Source organism: Anopheles arabiensis, chromosome 2 (assembly GCF_016920715.1).
Source record: "Anopheles arabiensis isolate DONGOLA chromosome 2, AaraD3, whole genome shotgun sequence".
NCBI classification, from domain to species: Eukaryota; Metazoa; Arthropoda; class Insecta; order Diptera; family Culicidae; genus Anopheles; species Anopheles arabiensis.
The window spans coordinates 83,844,189-83,861,247 of record NC_053517.1 but is presented as its reverse complement, the minus strand read 5'-3'; the positions used below and the strand labels follow the sequence as shown (position 1 = coordinate 83,861,247).

General features: G+C 43.7%; 1 protein-coding gene across 1 annotated transcript; it reads right to left on the bottom strand.

Annotated features, from left to right (window-relative positions):
- Nucleotides 1–376: 376 nt before the first annotated feature.
- LOC120900173 (steroidogenic acute regulatory protein-like) lies at nt 377–5,980 on the bottom strand. Its single transcript, XM_040306829.1, has 12 exons — nt 5,585–5,980; nt 4,901–5,467; nt 4,009–4,233; nt 3,772–3,929; nt 3,530–3,688; nt 3,367–3,420; nt 2,918–3,050; nt 2,693–2,847; nt 1,614–1,871; nt 879–1,546; nt 673–796; nt 377–599 (listed from the first exon to the last, which is right to left on the bottom strand). The coding sequence occupies exons 3-12, from the start codon at nt 4,172–4,174 to the stop codon at nt 495–497; spliced, it is 1,980 nt and encodes a 659-aa protein (XP_040162763.1). The 5' UTR covers nt 4,175–4,233; nt 4,901–5,467; nt 5,585–5,980; the 3' UTR covers nt 377–494.
- Between the last annotated feature and the right edge of the window lie 11,079 nt (nt 5,981–17,059).

Here is a 17,059-nt window from a genome sequence, read left to right as displayed (position 1 = left end):
GATTAATTGATTCGCTTCACTGTTAGAAAATGGTTAGGATTTTCTTACGATTTTTGTGTTCGTTTAATGCAGCGGATTAAAGTGGAACGGAAAATATACGCTACATGCGGTACAGTAACTAATGCTGATCTGTTTTTTGTTTCCATGGGCAGTGCTGTATTCGTCATTTCCTGTTCTTTTAATTGACTAAAAATCTCATTCTCCAGCACGGTTGCACGGACGCGACAGCACACAATACACAGGATGACAGCATTCTTTACTGCTTGGTAGCGCAAAAAAAAAAAATGGACAGCACCTTTCCTAGCACCATTCCAATGAGGGGCCGCCGCGCAGGCTGTGGGAGCGAAACGGGAACGAACATAGATGGATAAAACGTCATAAAAGCTAGCCTAAATTCGAATGACTTTTGAAGTGATGCGGGGTGAAGTGGCGATGCGTTGCGATGCGCACCCAACAGGGTCGACTCCTCGTTCTCGAAACGTTCTCCGCACGCTCTATGCGGTGGACTCGGGGCCACCAGGCACTTTTCCTTGCTTGCGCAGTTCGGCGACGTACTTGCGAAGGTAGGTCATGTAGTCTTGCATTAGCGTCGTGTAGGCCTGAGGGGGGAGGGAAATAGAGAAAGTTAGACAGGCTTTTCGTCTTTCTTTCATATCATCCGGTCCTACTTACAGTGTCTAGCACGTAGCGGGGTATATAGCCCTTCAGATCCAGGCAGAGCAGCCACTCGAAGATGCAGTGATCCTTTTGATTTTCAAGCTCCCGCATCGCCCAACATGACACCTTGTTTTCTCCTCTGCAAAATACACGCAAAATGATTGCCAATAGTGAAATAAATCCTTCTCCTTGCATAGCGTCGGTTAAACTGTCCACCTTACCGTATGTATTTGGTGTTTTGTGGCGCACCGGGATAGTCGATACTGATCGCTGCGCTCACGTAAACGTTGCTACACTTTGCCGTCGATTCTGCTTCCTCGCGCGCCGCGTTCCGCTTCTTTTTCGCACTCCCCTCCACCGGCTTCACCGACGCGGCCTTTCCCTCCTGATCGTCCGTGAGTGCGTCGGAAAACACGTCCTCATTCTCGTCCGAGACGGCACCGCCGCCGCCCGCACCGGTCGCAAAGTCCTGGGCGCCCAAGCTTTTGCTGAGCGTCTTAAATGCAGTCTTATCTTTCTGTTCACTACCATCGGCAGCGCCGGCCCCGACCGGTCCGTCCGTTTTGAGCTCGCCATGCGATTGGCTCATCTGCGGTACGGATTTCGACGCTGGGATGCGCCCCGAAACGTCCCCCTTGCCGATGCTACCGACGGACGATTCTTCCCCGCTCTCGTCGCTTTGCCCTCCGACTGACCCGTTGCCCTCGTACTCTTCGGTCACGGGGGAAAGATTGATCAGCGGGTTCGGCAGGATGTCGACGCCCTCGATGACGCGCCCATCGCGGCACAGATGCCAGCAGCGCAGGTTCACGAAATCGCGACACTTGACCACACCGCCACCACCGCCGATCGTGGCCTGGTAGGAAATGTCCGTGTGACTATCGATTTTCTGAGACCACAAAAAAAGAAATAAAATCAAACAGGGATCTATATCACCAGACGGTTAAGGCACTTACCCGAATAATTTTCGATTCCAGCAGCGTCGGGTTCCACTTCGGCACGTCCTCAATCTTGTAGAACAGTTCCTGCAGCAGCTTCCGGGCGGGGTAGTGAATCTTCGCGGTCAGCTTGTAAATCTTGCCAATCTTTTCCTGCTGGCAGCTTTGTATGGTGTCCCCCTTGGCGGTTACCTTCTCGATCTTCCACCCGTCGGATTCGAGCAGCATGTACGCCTTCCGCACACACTCCGTGCCCATCTTCTTGAACTCGTCGTCCTGCATAGCGTTTGAGACAGACAAAAGCATACACACAAAAATCAATCACTTCACTGTACACGTCAAAGAGCGGTGAACGTTCTGAACATCTCCTGCGACATCCGAACAGCCCAAACCCTCCGATCGAACTGATCTCCATCAATCTACATCGTACAGCCGCCGGGTCGGATTTTATATACCCATATGGGGGGGAACAAACTAAATTTGAATAAAATATGCCGATCCCGATTTCTAGAACTTCTCCCATCGCTCGATCACACTCGTTCGGGCGAACTGTCGATCTCTCCTGAATCTGCATTGTCGATTGCGCTCGTTGACCTGGAGCCCAAAATCTTTTCAATGTCAACCGTGCGGCGTCACGGCTCGGGATTGCGTAAACCGCCGCTTTACATTGCATTAGAATAACATATGTTACCTCCACCAGCGTATGCAGGGTACCGAGAAAGTTACACACGACCGCATTTTCGACCACGATCGAAACTGATCCGTCTACAACATCACACCCGTTGGCGTGTTGCTTTCGCCTTTGGAAAAGATTGGCCAGGAAATGTTTCATATTTTTTTTTTAGCGATGCGAACCTATTCGTACGGGCTTACTTAACGAACTGAACGGTTGATCCAGACGGGAAGTACTGCTTTGAGATTCCCCAAGCCCCAAGCGTACAATCTTGCCTTGAGAAGCGATTGAACGATGAATGGGAATCTTTCGCTCTTGTTCTGCACATGATGCTAATTGAATCATGGTAATTAAAAACCACGCCAATACATCGTTTGATCTTTGGCCGTATGGCTCTATCACCATTCTTTCCCCCTCGTCGTACCTGTTCGTCTTCATCGTCGTCGTCGTCGCTGTTGTGAATGGAGTCGAACGGTGAGTAGAAGTTGCCTATGCTTTCCGTCCTGCCCGCCTGCATAGCGCTCAGGAATGGATCCAGCAATGGGGTGCGTGCGTCCATCGAGCCGGGATTGGTGATTGCTTTAATGTTTTAATAATGAATTAATATTTTTTACCCTTTAAAACCCATCTAGCAAAAATGTATACCCACCAACGAAATAGTTTCGCGCATATCGCTCCTGCGGTATCACGCGACAGTCTAAAAACCATGCTTCGCCCCACGCTAGCACAAACGAAACCACTATCAAAAGCACCTCGAACACCGGCTGTGGTGTAGCAGTCCACTGGAATGGAATAAGAGGTTAAAAATGTGACGTTTTAGGCCTTCACAGACATTTACAGGGTTTTCCCGGAGGTCGCATAGCTGTGGGACACTTTATTGACTCCTTCTTACGTGAGATGATCTCAATGTAATTGGAATTGGTCTCTATAGCACCTTTGTTAGACAAATCTTATAGGAATTTCTTAATAGCCTGTCTAAAAAGGGTCCCATAGAGTCCAATTTCTATGATATGAAGTTCATTTCCCATAAGAAAGAGTCAAGGAAGTGTCCCACAACTATGAAAACCCCTCGAAAACCCTGTAAAACGCTCTACTTACATCGTAAAGAAATACTTTGCTAATAAGAAATGCACAGGAACTAGTTGTAGATAACTGGAAGGAAATGATTTGCAAAAAAAACAAAAAGAAACGTTAATGTCAATATTTCGCCTAGTGGTTGCACTGTCCGGCATTGGGTGCGCTAATCGCAATCCACACTTACCGCTATCACTAGCCAGTGGCTGATGCTCAGCAGCCCATAAAACAGTATGAGAAAAATAAACCTAATGAGTGCAGCAATAACGACATCAAACAGCGATGTGTAGACCGTATAGTGCAGGACCTGAGTTTGCAGTGCATGGATCACGTTGTCGCCGGTAATCTAAAGCGGTAAAGCAAAGCATTTCACTAGTGACAACGGTTCACAGTTCACCGTGAAGCTCGTGGCTCGCAAAGCAAACGCACCACCACGCAGATGATCCACAGCAGCGAGATGAACACGACGTCGAAGGTGACGAACAGGCAGAAGAACCTGCGGACGACCGACATGCGGCCCTGCTCCATGTACCCGGCAATGAAGTCTTCGCTCAGCAGATTCACCGTGTGCGATTGCGATCGTGTCACTGTGGTGAAAGAAGCGAATTAATTACAACACATTAAGCGATGTAATGGCAAGTGGTTTTTGCAAACGTTCCTACTCACTCGCGAGCGCATTCATCGGCGGCCCACTGCCGTACCCCCGGGGTCCGTGCATCATAAAAGGGTGATGGACGACCGGCGTGTGTGCTGACTGCTGCAGCTGCTGCTGCTGTTGCTGGATGGTGTAGAACGAGTGTACGGCCGTTCGAATCTCATCCTCCTCTGCCATTATACTGCGGGAAGCATGTGGGAATGCTTCGCAACGGCTACTGCCACATTAAGGGTGAGCTGGAAAGGATTAACACGATTATTAGCATTTGATAGTAAATATGCGTTGTTCAGCTAATTGTACAGAACATGAGTAATGATGTTGAAACATTGTTCTTTTACCGAATTCGACCACATTACCAACTGAACCTTACATTGCAAAATGAGATAATAAACGACTACAATGTGGAGATTGAATGGACAGTGCGACAAAACTCAAAACAAATGTTCAATGTTGCGGCAACAGTGCGACAACATGAAAAACGATTTTTAGCATAAACGAGCAACCCTCCCGTGCTGATAATACCTTTGTTTACAAGCCGTACAAGACTAGACACACTTCCTATTGCCTGCTGCCCTGCGCGCCTTGATGACCGCACCCATACAACCCAGCCAAAGAGCTAGCAAGTGTTTCAATTGCGCTTCGAAGGTGATAAGGTGCTGGGGTATTTACAAATGGGAACCAATAAACGCACACACACACACATACTACAGTCTAACACAAATGCAAACCGCCACATTTACACACAGAAACATACCGACAAAGAGGGAACAAAACGGAACAAACAAAAAGGCCAAGAACAACAAACGACACGACCCATCGGATGACTCATGGAATGCATGTAACGGCGGGGTGCATTATCACACAGTGGTGGTGGTGATGGTGGTGTACGCCTTATCCATTTACCATTGCAAAAAAACACAGTGGGAAGAAGATGCTGCTGCACACGCGGGTGTGTACCAATTTTCCGCTAAATCTTCCGCAGCGACCTAATCGCGTCCACTCATCCGCAGCGAGATGATTTCCGGGTGCTCGCGCAGCTTGTTTCGTTGGCACACTCTTTGTGCCGGGGGCACCGAGATAAGATACGGCACAAGTGACCTTAGCGTGGTGCGTCTCGTCGATGTTGTGCCGCGAGTACGTCGAACCTTGGCGGTTTGGGCTGAAAAACAGCTGATGTTTGAACGACGGGCTCTTCGGTGGAAGGGTGATTTAGCTACCGCCGCTGCCACACCCGGCCGGCCAAGATTAGACAAAGAGAACGCGGGAAGCGAAGCTAAACAGGATGAAGAGCAGCAGCAGCAGAAAGGACAGTAGGCACTTGAACACTTGCGTGCAGATGACTTTCATTTTTTGTTGCTTCGAGGGAAAATTCGCGTTTCGCGCGCGCCTTTCGCTTGGGATGACGTAGGTAGTTCGGTTGCGGTTGCTAAATTTCTCTCGCTCGTGTCGATTCCGTTCGACTCAGGCAGGCTAAGGATTGGTGGGTAGTGGACGGAGTGAGGAATGTAAGGAGAGGAAAGGTCAATTAGTAATGATGCCGTTGATTGTTATTTGCACTCAAGCACGCGCACGCACACTCACACTTACGCAGGTCGTGGTTTGCGTTCAAATCAAATGCACCAACCCGTATTGTTTCGCTCACCCGCAGCCAAACACAAACGCATCAGATTTTGTGTAGTTTTGCGTATTTCGATGATGTTGTGGTTTTGCTCCGTAACCACCGTACACGTCTCCACACCCTTCCTTTGCGGGACAATGCACGTCTTGCCCGATTGTACCGTAGAACAAGGAAGTGCACGACAGAGTGTTTCGCTTTTACTACGCAAACACTGGTGCAGATGGGTGTTTGCGTAAAGAACTTCCCGTTCCTATTGCTTATCACGATCACTTTCTATTGTGCAATTGGTAAAAACGCAGTTTTTAGTTCAGGAAAACACCCGCAAATTGCACAAGGGAATAATTGTAAACAAATCACGATTCTGCTGGCTGCTGTCAAATTTGACAACGGTGGCTTCAGTGACAGTGTGGCCAGATTTTAGTCAGCGGTTTTCGGTAGGAGCGTCAAAATGTTATCGGTAGTTTTCGGAATGCGATTTTATCGCGTGTGCTGTCAGCAGCTATTTCTATTGATATTGCAATTATTTTGATCAATTGGTAAGTTGAATATAGAAATAACGATAAAAAACATACGTTAGGGATTGTTCTTACAAATCGTATACATATAATTATTTTGACAGAATTTTGATTTATTCAACCGTATAACAATATCGCACGTCTTATATTATCTGACAATAAATAAATGAAAGGATGAATGAAAAACCAGTAATTTTAGCGTGGTCATCTGTGAATCGGTAGGCATATCAAAAATCGGTAGAAATACTGATAAATCGGTATTTCTGGTCATTCTGTTTGAAGCAAAAGGTGTTGGTGTAGATTTTTCACTAGGTTTAAAGCTCGAGCAGTTTTAAATCGATGTTTCGAGTAGATCGTTATTTTCTCTTTCTAATTTTAAGGTTGCTCATGTAAATTAATGAAAAATTATTGTTGGAAGCGTTTATCTGTTCATTTGGGAAGGTTTTTAAGTTTGGTGGTTGCTCTAGAAAAATAAAATAGAGGTAGAATATTTTTTCTCTTATAAAATCTTCAAGTAAAAAGCTTGTCATACGGCAGGTATTTCAATATTTGTCGAAAAAAAAAGTAATTTCAACCTTTGAAGCACTTTCGCTAAACTCAATAATTATATCATACTTTTAAATGTTAAATACAATCATTGAAAATATATCAATTCAAGCAATACGAAAATTTCTTTTTTATTAACAAATTGCATACTTTCAGGCGTATTATTCGCTTGACGCTGGAGAGCAAAAGCGAATTTAAAAACAAAATTGCCGTTAAGCAAACAATACTTAATAAGAAATATTTTAGTCTTATCGTTTGCTGAAATAAACACTTATTTGATTGTGTATTGTCTAGAAACAATACCATCAATAGTCCTAATGGAATTGGCAAGAATCATTCCTGTAATGATCAATAAACAACGCATCAAAATGATCCACTTGTAATCGCCCCGCTTCCCGCTAAATGGTGTGTAAATGTGGGAACGTGCATCTTTGCCTCAGCCCGCGGGACATTTCTCCGTCCAGCGTCTGTCAGCCACAATCGGGTGAGCCACAATCACAGCCCGTGCCTTCCAACCCAGCCCAGCCAAAAGAGCCCCAAATTGTACGTACGGAGCGAGTGTGTGTGTGTGTGATTAAACGCAACAGGGTGCAATTAGTTCTGCCGTTTAAAAGCATGCTACCGGTATTTGACACGGTGCGTCGGCTGCATCGGCTCCCACTAGCATGTGCACACAGGCGGGACACGAACAACATGTACTGAATAATCACACGATCGTACACCGTTCGCGTCGCGATCACTTTACCAGCAAAACGCCACCAAATCCGGCACCGCCCGTACCCACTGGTTGCACTGGAGAGGCCATCTCTACCGAAATTAAAGCATAAAGCCTCGCGGGCAAAACGCACCGTTTTGATACGATCTGCTTCTGGTTTCTGGGTGCGCTCCAATGTTTGCAAATGCTAACTTCCGAACATCGGCTGACAAGATATCATCTCGAACATCGGCCATGTCTCGGCGTCGGCATGCGCTGCCGACCAGGGACCCCCGAATGTGAATGTGAAACGTCCAAACAAATCCAAAAAAAGGTCGATTAAAACAGGAATGAAAAAGGTACACACACAGAAAACACGTACTGTCTATATTCACAGAAGTCATTGCAATCGCAAAAAATGAATTCAAACAAGGGTAGCAAAGCCGGAGGGAACAGCAACCGCCAACTCCGGGAGAGTCTTTGAAGACACGGACGGACGGACTCAACGCAACGCAATCGTCTGCTTCTCACCTCAACACCCATTCGGGTCGGTAAAATAAAGCTACAAGCTCCCCAACCAGCAAACAGCAGGAGCTGCCGGCCAAAGACGAGCTGGATTGATTTGAAATGCTAATTTTTGCTCCTTTTTAGCCTCCCAATTCGTAGCGGTAGAAACAAAACTCCTCCAAAAAAATATCCCTCTCTTTTCGAACATGGAGCCAAGTTGCGATAACACTCCTCCCCCTGAGGGCACACCGGATTGTGATCGCGGTCCGCACCGGGGTGAATACAGATCTTCCGTGCCACGGGGAAAACATGAGGCGTTCCCGGTTCGTCGGGTTTTGGGTCTGTGTTTCGGTTGCATGTTGCTACCTTTTTTACGGATGTATCTTCGGCAGTTTTAAAGGCTCGGCTCGCTTACGCTTGGGGAAGAACTTTCGCCTTTCGCCATGTTGGCGTCGCCGAATCCCTCTCACAGCCCCCAAAACCGGACGACCGAAACCTTGGACGATTGTCCCGAACGCTTGTTTCTTTTATTTCTCGTGATATGTCCAAGGTCTCCCTTGCGCGGTTCCAGTGGCACCGCTCGTTTGCGGGAAGGACACATCGCCTCCGGGGGGGCGTTTCGTCTTTTTTCTTGTGTGGTGTTTCTCTGAAAGGGTTTGACGGGGAATTTAGGGGCGCATCTCTTGTGTCCATGGCAGGGGAGAAGGGGAGGTCCATGTATCACTAGCAACCGTACGGCGGCGGACAGGCCAAAAAGGACACGGGACAAAGTCAATCCTACACACAAAACTACTGAACGCGCGTTGTGTACGGAAAAGCGGCAAGGATATATTATTAATGAAGATTAATGACTGGCTAGTCATCATCGGCATGATCATTCGCTGGTGCAAGGGTTGATAATTTAATAACGCCAGTAGGCAAAAATCGAACCCCGAAAGTCGAGCGCTCCAGGAAGCTGATCGGTGATGCTCCAGTTTTTTGCTGTTATTATGAGGATGTCTAACGGGAGTTGAGATGAATTTGATTCTGGAAGAACCGAGCAACATTGTGGAGCGGTTGGCGTTGTTTGTTAAAATGTCAATGGGTAATGAAATGTCTGTTGTGTTTTACTTTCAAGCACAACGGGGAGCAACGATCGGCCTTGCTGGTACGTCGTCTGGAGAGAGAGAGAAAGTGATTAATGAAGACATCGCTTAATGGCGATAATTCAATGCAAGACGAGGGATGGCATAGCGGAGGAATTATTTTTCAGTACAGTTAGTAATAACACTTATAAAAAAGCATGTAATGAGCGGAAACATATTTAAATTGATGATGAAAGTCATCTGCGCAATTCTCAATGAAATCTTCTTTCCTTTGGTAACACAAAAGTAGAGACGGAACGTCAATCAAGTTGGTAGTTCCCCCTCAAGATGATTTCATTATTGGTCAGTAGGTCAAGGTACTATACATGTTGACCTATAATATGAAATTTATAATAATGATCCTATCCTATCCTATTGTTAGGTTTTGAGGATTCAGATGAACTTTGAGTGTCTGTGATAAGAACGTTGCAAGATAACTGAGCAAAAATGTTAAAAACCGAATCTAATCCCCTCTAATCTAATGAGGGAATATAAAATCTAATCTAATGGGGGAATATCTGTGAAGAAGGACGTGTCGAATTCTACATCACTAAGGTCTTCCAACAACTCTCACACAGGACTTACACATCTCATCGGCGGAAAAGTGTCTATGCCAGAAGACCCCCGGTGGTCCATTCGTTATCTGAAAGCGATACTTCACATTCAGTCCTCTCCCCGCACCGTCACAGTTCGTGATCGCTATATACCACCAACGCTCCCGGGAACTGGTGAAGCTCCCAAAAATACTGCAGCTCACGATGAGCCGCGTTTCGAACATTCCGGTCGATGCAGCCCGTATCAGCCGTGTCCTGTTCGGATGGTCCTGCTGTGATTGCTCGCCAACAGAGGACTCCACCTGGGGGAACAGTTGCTCCACAAGAAGTCGGTAGTCGGTACTGTTCTCCAACAAGTTCACTTCGCCATTGTCACCCATGAAGCCTACGATGGAGTTGGTGTATGTGTGCAGTGGTGGTCTCCTCGAACGCGATTTCCGGCTCCGCTGTGGTTGTTGTTTTGAGAAACTGATCAAAGTACTCTGCCTCAAAGTCTTTTGGCTTCAGATCACCTCTAAGTGCTGGAGTTCTACGGGAGGACCCCAACCTAATTGAATTTTTGAAATCCAAACTTCTACAATGCCCTTCCGGAATCCTTAGCAAAATCCGATTACCGATTGTATGCTTGAAGGGCACGAAATGAGGTCGTTATGCTATAAAAGAACATATTATCAGCTGCAATTATAATAACAATCCTACAGTTAACACTACCATACACACACACACACACCAAATTACTAATAAGGAATTTTTAATAATTCCGTAATGCATTCCAGAATCTCAAACTAGAAAAACGATCATCACATGTGTGTTATTAGCCAAAAAGTGATCTTTTCGATATGTTGGATCAAATTATGTCCTGTAATAGCCTACACCTTTAACATCTTCCTTTGGTGTTGATGTTCTTGAACTACTCCATCTCGGGAATTAGAACAGCATCCTTTCCAACGTATCGATCAGCGCGCTATGTTCATTTAATTTAGATCACTCAAAAAACAACACAAAATCAGTCGTATACCAACACCATTCCGTCATGGTTTGGCTCGTTTCCATAATCAAAATTAGGTTCCGCTTAAAAATGGAAATGAATAACAATATGGCTAGCGGTACTGGAAGCGCTCCGCTCGCAAACGACGCCATACTACGCAGGCCCATTCTAATTGCATTGAGCTTAAATTAGCATATAATGATCCTTATTATACGTAAACATATGTTTTGATTTCATCAATCGAGCAAATGCTTACACACAGCCTCCCAATCTTTCATTCGTTTTTGTGTACACTTCTTAGAGTCACGGTTTGACGTTTGGCGAATCGTACAACTGGAGCAGTTACAAGCATCTGGATGCTAAAGATGCAGAACCAGCGTTGGTCAGCTATTATTATTCTTATTAGAAAAAGGTATTCGGCAAAGAAGTTTCACCGAGTTAAAACTCATTTGTATCCCCCCCATAATACTAAACGACTGATTCTGCTGGACATGATTTTGGTGGAGTCGTACCACGAAACGGCTGCAAACATGTGGCTAGCCCTTCTGCTACGTGTTCTCAATACGTGCAAGTGGTGATGCGAGCCCCCGAAACCTCGGTAATAATCGTCTAGTTCCGTTTTCACTTTCCAGAAGCGCCCTGGAACGTTTCTGCTCGCCGATCGTTCGATCGATCGATCGATCGATGTTGCTCACGATGTTAATGACGGTGGCGAAGAAGAAAGCGCACTGAAACGAAGGTACTCCGATTGAGATACAGCACCGTGGCGCTTTCCCATTCATTCACCAGTGCAGTGCCCGATTGAGGCAGGAAGAAGCCAAAACCCTGATCATTTAATCATTCAGATTGCGCACTGCACATAATTGGATGGTTTATCGTACTAAACACACCAATTTTGAGGGGGCCTTACGTGAAAGAGTGGGGCACCATTTCGGGCTGCTGACGTCGAACGTACCCGAATTGCGCCGGTACGCTCTTGCGATCGATTGTTTTTCCAAAAGGAAGCGAGAAATTAGCTGTTGACGTGTTTGATCGTACGTGGATCGTACGTACCACCCGATCCTACAGGGTGCTCTCGTCCCCGTCTTGCCGTTCTCATTTTTGAACGGGAAAATCGATGAGTTTTCGAAGCGCGCTGTGCATGCTGTGCCGTACCGGTACACCGTTTTCCAGCCCCGTTATCAGAGGATGCGCTAACCGTGGGAACCGTGGTTTGGAGCAGCTGAACCGAAAAAGCAACATCTTTCTTTTATGTTCGGTACAACTAAATCTCATCCCCACATGGAAAGTACGTCGTGGCGACGGCGCCTGGAAGGAAATGATTACGATAAACGATCGGCAATTATGCGTAGTTGCGTGTATGAGGGGTTTGTTTTTGTTTTGTAATCATCTTTTTTTTTGATTTTGAGTTGATTCTGTGGCTCTTGGCTCTTGGATTTTGCGAGAGTATTGATGATTCAGTGAGCTGGAGCCTAGAGTTTGTGATAATGTGTGATCTTGAGCACGGATTAGATGATCCTCAGAGAAATAGAAAGAACTTGTTACAATGTGTAAATGTTTAGCTGAATATGTTGTTTTCTATCTATATGTTTATTCTGCAATACCATTTACTATTGCCAGACCAGACCTATACTATTTGTTAACAACTTTCTAATTGTATCTCGCTTCAATCAACGACCGCAAATGCAATCTGCTTGTAATTCAACAATTTTGATGTTCGATAATCAAAAGAATCTAAAATTATTTAAGCTAATTCAAGACAACGGGCAAGGTACAGTTCAGAACAGTAACCTTTTCGTTTTTGATTTAAAAGAAATAAAATAAAAACAGTGTCTTCCATTTAGTGTATACAACATCCTTATATCTGAAAGCGTTCATCAACTTCAAACGCTGCTTTTAAGGTTTTACAGCTAACAATAGTATGGTAATTATTATTGCTATAATTAATCTTAAAAGTAAAATTTTTAAACAAATTGGTGCCATTATAATTTTAATGATATGAGGACTTACTTAGTTGCAAAACTCTGAAACTTCAGCTGAAGCCGTATTAATTTTAAATTAAGTAAAACAAGCTACAATGCGAATTGAACGACAAGGACTCAAAGAAATTTCGTTAATACTTCTATTTGGCATAAACATCCCACGCGGACATGCCGGCCTATACAGGCTTTCAAGACTTTAGTCAGTACCTTGTAGCCGGATAGTCAGTCCTTTTTACGGGAGAACGGTACATTATGGGCTTGAACCAATGACTGGCATGTTATTGAGTCGTTCGAGTTGACGACTGTACCACGGGACCGCCAAATTTCGTTAATAATAATACTTAAAATCCGAGCCATGTTACTACACAAATGCAACAAAGAGTGACGAAGAGTTCGTTCTGTTAACCTAGACTTAGACATGGACAAACAAATGCGGTATTTTGAAATAAAGACAAGCGTAAGCTATTCTACACAAACCCATCGGAGCAAACTTAATTTGAATTTGTAGAATGGAATTGATAGTAACACAGGAAAAAAAAACAATGTTAGCGTTAGCAATTGATTAGTGGACGATATCAAGCGCTAAAATAAATAAAAACTAAAAAAAAAACACAATTACACTAGCATATATTAAATTCATGCCTTTTTAATTGCACGTTTCGTTTTCATAATAATCACAAATACACACATTGCCTTTTAATGATCCTACAATAAAAGAGCCGAGCATCTATGCTCGTACGCATTCTTTGCGTACGAATTGAAATGATAAATATACTCATTAATAGCAAAAAAAAGGTAATGTAATGACAGCAAGTACAACCTCGTCGAAAACCAGTCTATTTATTAATAGTTAGCATCCGAGAGGGGGGCACACGTAGGATGTGTATAAATATATTCATGAGTTTTTCCCGCTTTTCCTCTGCTCTGCAAGCTTTACAGGTTAAAGCTCGCTGAAGGCAATTTGTTGCTTCACGCGCATTCATGTGCGTTTTGAGCTTTGCGTTGTGCGGGGTTTGGTGAGAAAATGGGAATCTAATAAGGGTAGAAGCAGGGCTGCTAGGGTAAGTGCATGATGAAGTACAGAGAGCAACACAGAAGAGAGAGAGAAAAAAAAACGGGAAGCTAAAGTGTTGAAAATATGTACTTAGTGTACGGGCATGCAATCGTTAGGATAGTTAAGCACCGTGGGGATAGAAGACTTGTAATTGAGGAGGTTTTAAACAGATAAGGGATTATGCTGATGAAATGAAGAAAACAATACTAAATTCATCAGCATTTAACACACAAGTTTTTGCTCCAATTTCTTGCCGTCGGGTTAGGATAAGGATCCGGTCGAATCTATTCCTTCGAAAATGAACCGTCGGGCATTTGTTTGCTGCTTGCATACTGCAAACGCAAACGGTTTCTCGACCCGTGTAGGAGAAAACCAAACACCGAAAACAGAGATGGAAAAACCACACAACCGCACAACGGCAGTCGGGCTTTTGGGCTCGTCCCAACGCACAGCCCACGGTCTCCTTGGGGGTAATTTTGTATAATTTATACCAATTTTGTTTATAATTTTCATTTCTGAACTTCACTGTTTTCGTTCTCGCATTGCGGTCAGTTGTGCGCTTGGTGCGGATTGCAACTCTGCTCCGATCGCTCCGGAGACGGCGCGAAAGGTTTGGCCGTGAGTTCAAAGGTACGGTGCCAACGCCGGGCGCGCTTTTCTGCCAGCCCAGGAAAGTGGACAGACTAATGCGTAAATGCTGGCAGCGGCCCGCGCCGGACACGTGAAGGTCCGTTTGCGCCTTTCGCCAATGGCCGCCGGAGCCTTGGCTGGCAGTCAAGCTCATTTCTCGTTTGGCTTCCCCTCCCCCCCCCCAGGGATGGGAGGGTAGTGTGGGTGCAGTGAGGTTGTAAGGAGAAAACAAAACCCCCGTCGTCCAGTCCGTCCGCATCAATGATGGCCGATGGTAAGATGATCGTACGCGCAGCGCACAAGCTTATTATTTTCCACTTTTCTTACGCGCCGGTGTGTTTGCTTGTGCTGTTTTTGCTTTTCTTTCGACACTTCCACGTAAAACTGTTCAAAAATATTGCATCGATCACTGCCGTGTTCTTTGTTGCCTTTTTATTCTTTTTACTTTGCTTCCCCCCTGCGCAAAGGATTCTTGTTTGCAGTTTGTACAGTTCTGCAGACGCACACAGACGCGTTTTATAAATGTGCTGCCCGATAAGCTGAAACACATTGAGGTATGGCGAGCAGCGTCTCGATTAAGATCTGAGCTCGCACACTGGCCAGGACACATTTCGGTAATGATCGCTCTCTATGTGCTGTCCAAGATGGCGTCGATGGTGGAGTGTTAAGGTTAAGTACTGTTTCTGATAGGTCTGGTAGCTGCAGGGCCACTTGAACGCACCGGACCAGATGCACGGCACAAAGGAAAGTGTTTTTTTTATATGTTCATTTATATGCCAAGTTTAATGATCATCAAGTAACGATCTTGCAGGAACGAGTGAATTTATTATGGCCATCTTTGACCGAACTAGGACCAACGTAGGCCATCTTCGAGATGCGATGATCGAGAACGGTACCATTGAAAGTAAGACAAGTGAAAGATCCGTGAGGTATATTGTGGTGCTCCAATTACAACCAAGAGCGTACAATGATGCGTGGTTTGTGTTTATCTAATGCATACAGCGTGTTATTTAAAAATATATAATAATATCAAAATCGAATTTTTAAACCTAATGTTGTAACTGTTAGCAGCGGCCCGCGCCGGGCACGTGAAGGTCCGTTTGCGCCTAAAACCTAAAAATATATAGAATTAAAGGTAAAATGTAAAAAATGGAATAATTGTAATTGGAAACCAAATAAATAAACTAAATGTTAACAATGCTTCTGCTAGAAATATTAAAACTTCACAAAAAGTTATTATGTTTGAAATGGAATTTCCCATAAAATATGTTATTAATTATTTTTTCATTTCCTTCTAGCATAGCAGTCTCATTATTTAGTATGTTTCGGAGCATTTATAAATTTTCAAGGAAATGTTAGGTTATGAACTAGCTCGTCTAACAAAACGCAATAAAAAATTGACAATAAACGGTTGACGGATTGACAATAAAGGTAATTGCCAAAAACAATTGCGTGAAATTTAAGTATTATTTATGTTATCAGAAAGGGTTTTCATGCTTTGCATAACTAAAAACGACACTGTTAAAATAAAATACAACAATTGATGTACCAGGCACCTGCAGTTATCGTACATTTTCGATCAGGTTTAACACTAGGTTAACGGGCATCTCTCACATACCTACCTTTACGATCACCCGACAAATTGACGGATAAGTATACGCATTCAGATTAGTTTAAATAATGAAAAATATAATTTTATCAAAATTATGTGTCGTTTAACAAATCTTGTTTCCCATGGGAATTTTTCTGCACATGAACAATTTATTTAGATAATAGTTATTGTTTATCCAACACATGAACCTATATCTTATTCGTGCCATACTTGGCCCGATGCTGATTTGAGAATGCGAGGGATAAGTTAGCAATTGCATTTGAGGTCACTTTTGTTATATAATCTACGAAAATTGTTTTTTTTTTACGATAATGGGTGGTTTAGAGTTTTTCTTCACTCTTTTATTTACTTTTGTAGACAGTATGCTACTACACTAAATAAATTAAAAACAATTCATTTGAAAATTTATGAAACTTAAGAAAATATGTATTATGTTACAAACATAAATAATGTTTTAATAAAAATATGTGAAGTAAACGTCGAGATTTTAATCGAAGGCATTTTTAGTATTTCACTTGAAAGCTTAGTGCTGGTCAAATTTACAGGCTCCTTAAAGCTAGTTTTAAGAAACTGGAACACTTCTCAGGGTTATTCTTTGTCTTTGGGGTCTTTGTTATTCTTTGGCGCTACTTAGTGGCAAAACAGTAACGTTTTTAACAATGTTTTCATACTTATTGTTGGTCATGTAACAATAAATAATGCATCCTCAATTATTAAGTTATGCTATATGCTTATGACATACAACAATGATAATCTACTTCACGTTTTTGTTCAACAATATTTTGTATATTTATTACACAATATTACTACACTGTAAAGCTAAACGACGTATTCTTGCCATTTTTACAGCCATTTGCTGTCATGTACAATGTTTTATCACATTAAGATACCAGCCAAACATCAGTCACTCTTCAACAATTTTGCAAACCATGTGTGCAGAACAGCAAATGAAACAAACCGCAAAAGGTTGCCACAAAGGCCATCGAACAAAACAGCCCTCCAAGGCAGTACATTTTGTTGTTTTATGCACGAAAATATAAAAGGAACAAAGAAAACCTCAAACTCAAAAAAAAAAACAAAGAACCGTTTCCTATATACATATATGAAATACTTGTATAAAGGGGAATATGAGAGGGTATACGACTAACACATGACGATTGTGAACTTCCCCAAAGCCTAAAACAATCCTTTTCGTACACATTTTCCATTGTCAGCTAACGTGCGGAGTGTCAATTTTA

Coding starts and splice junctions, on each gene's coding strand:
- LOC120900173 (XM_040306829.1), bottom strand. CDS start 4,174: ATGGCAGAGGAGGATGAGATTCGAACGGCCGTACACTCGTTCTACACC. Junction 3,930..4,008: donor GCCGATGAATGCGCTCGCGA/GTGAGTAGGAAC, acceptor CTTTCACCACAG/TGACACGATCGCAATCGCAC. Junction 600..672: donor CCCGCTACGTGCTAGACACT/GTAAGTAGGACC, acceptor CTCCCCCCTCAG/GCCTACACGACGCTAATGCA.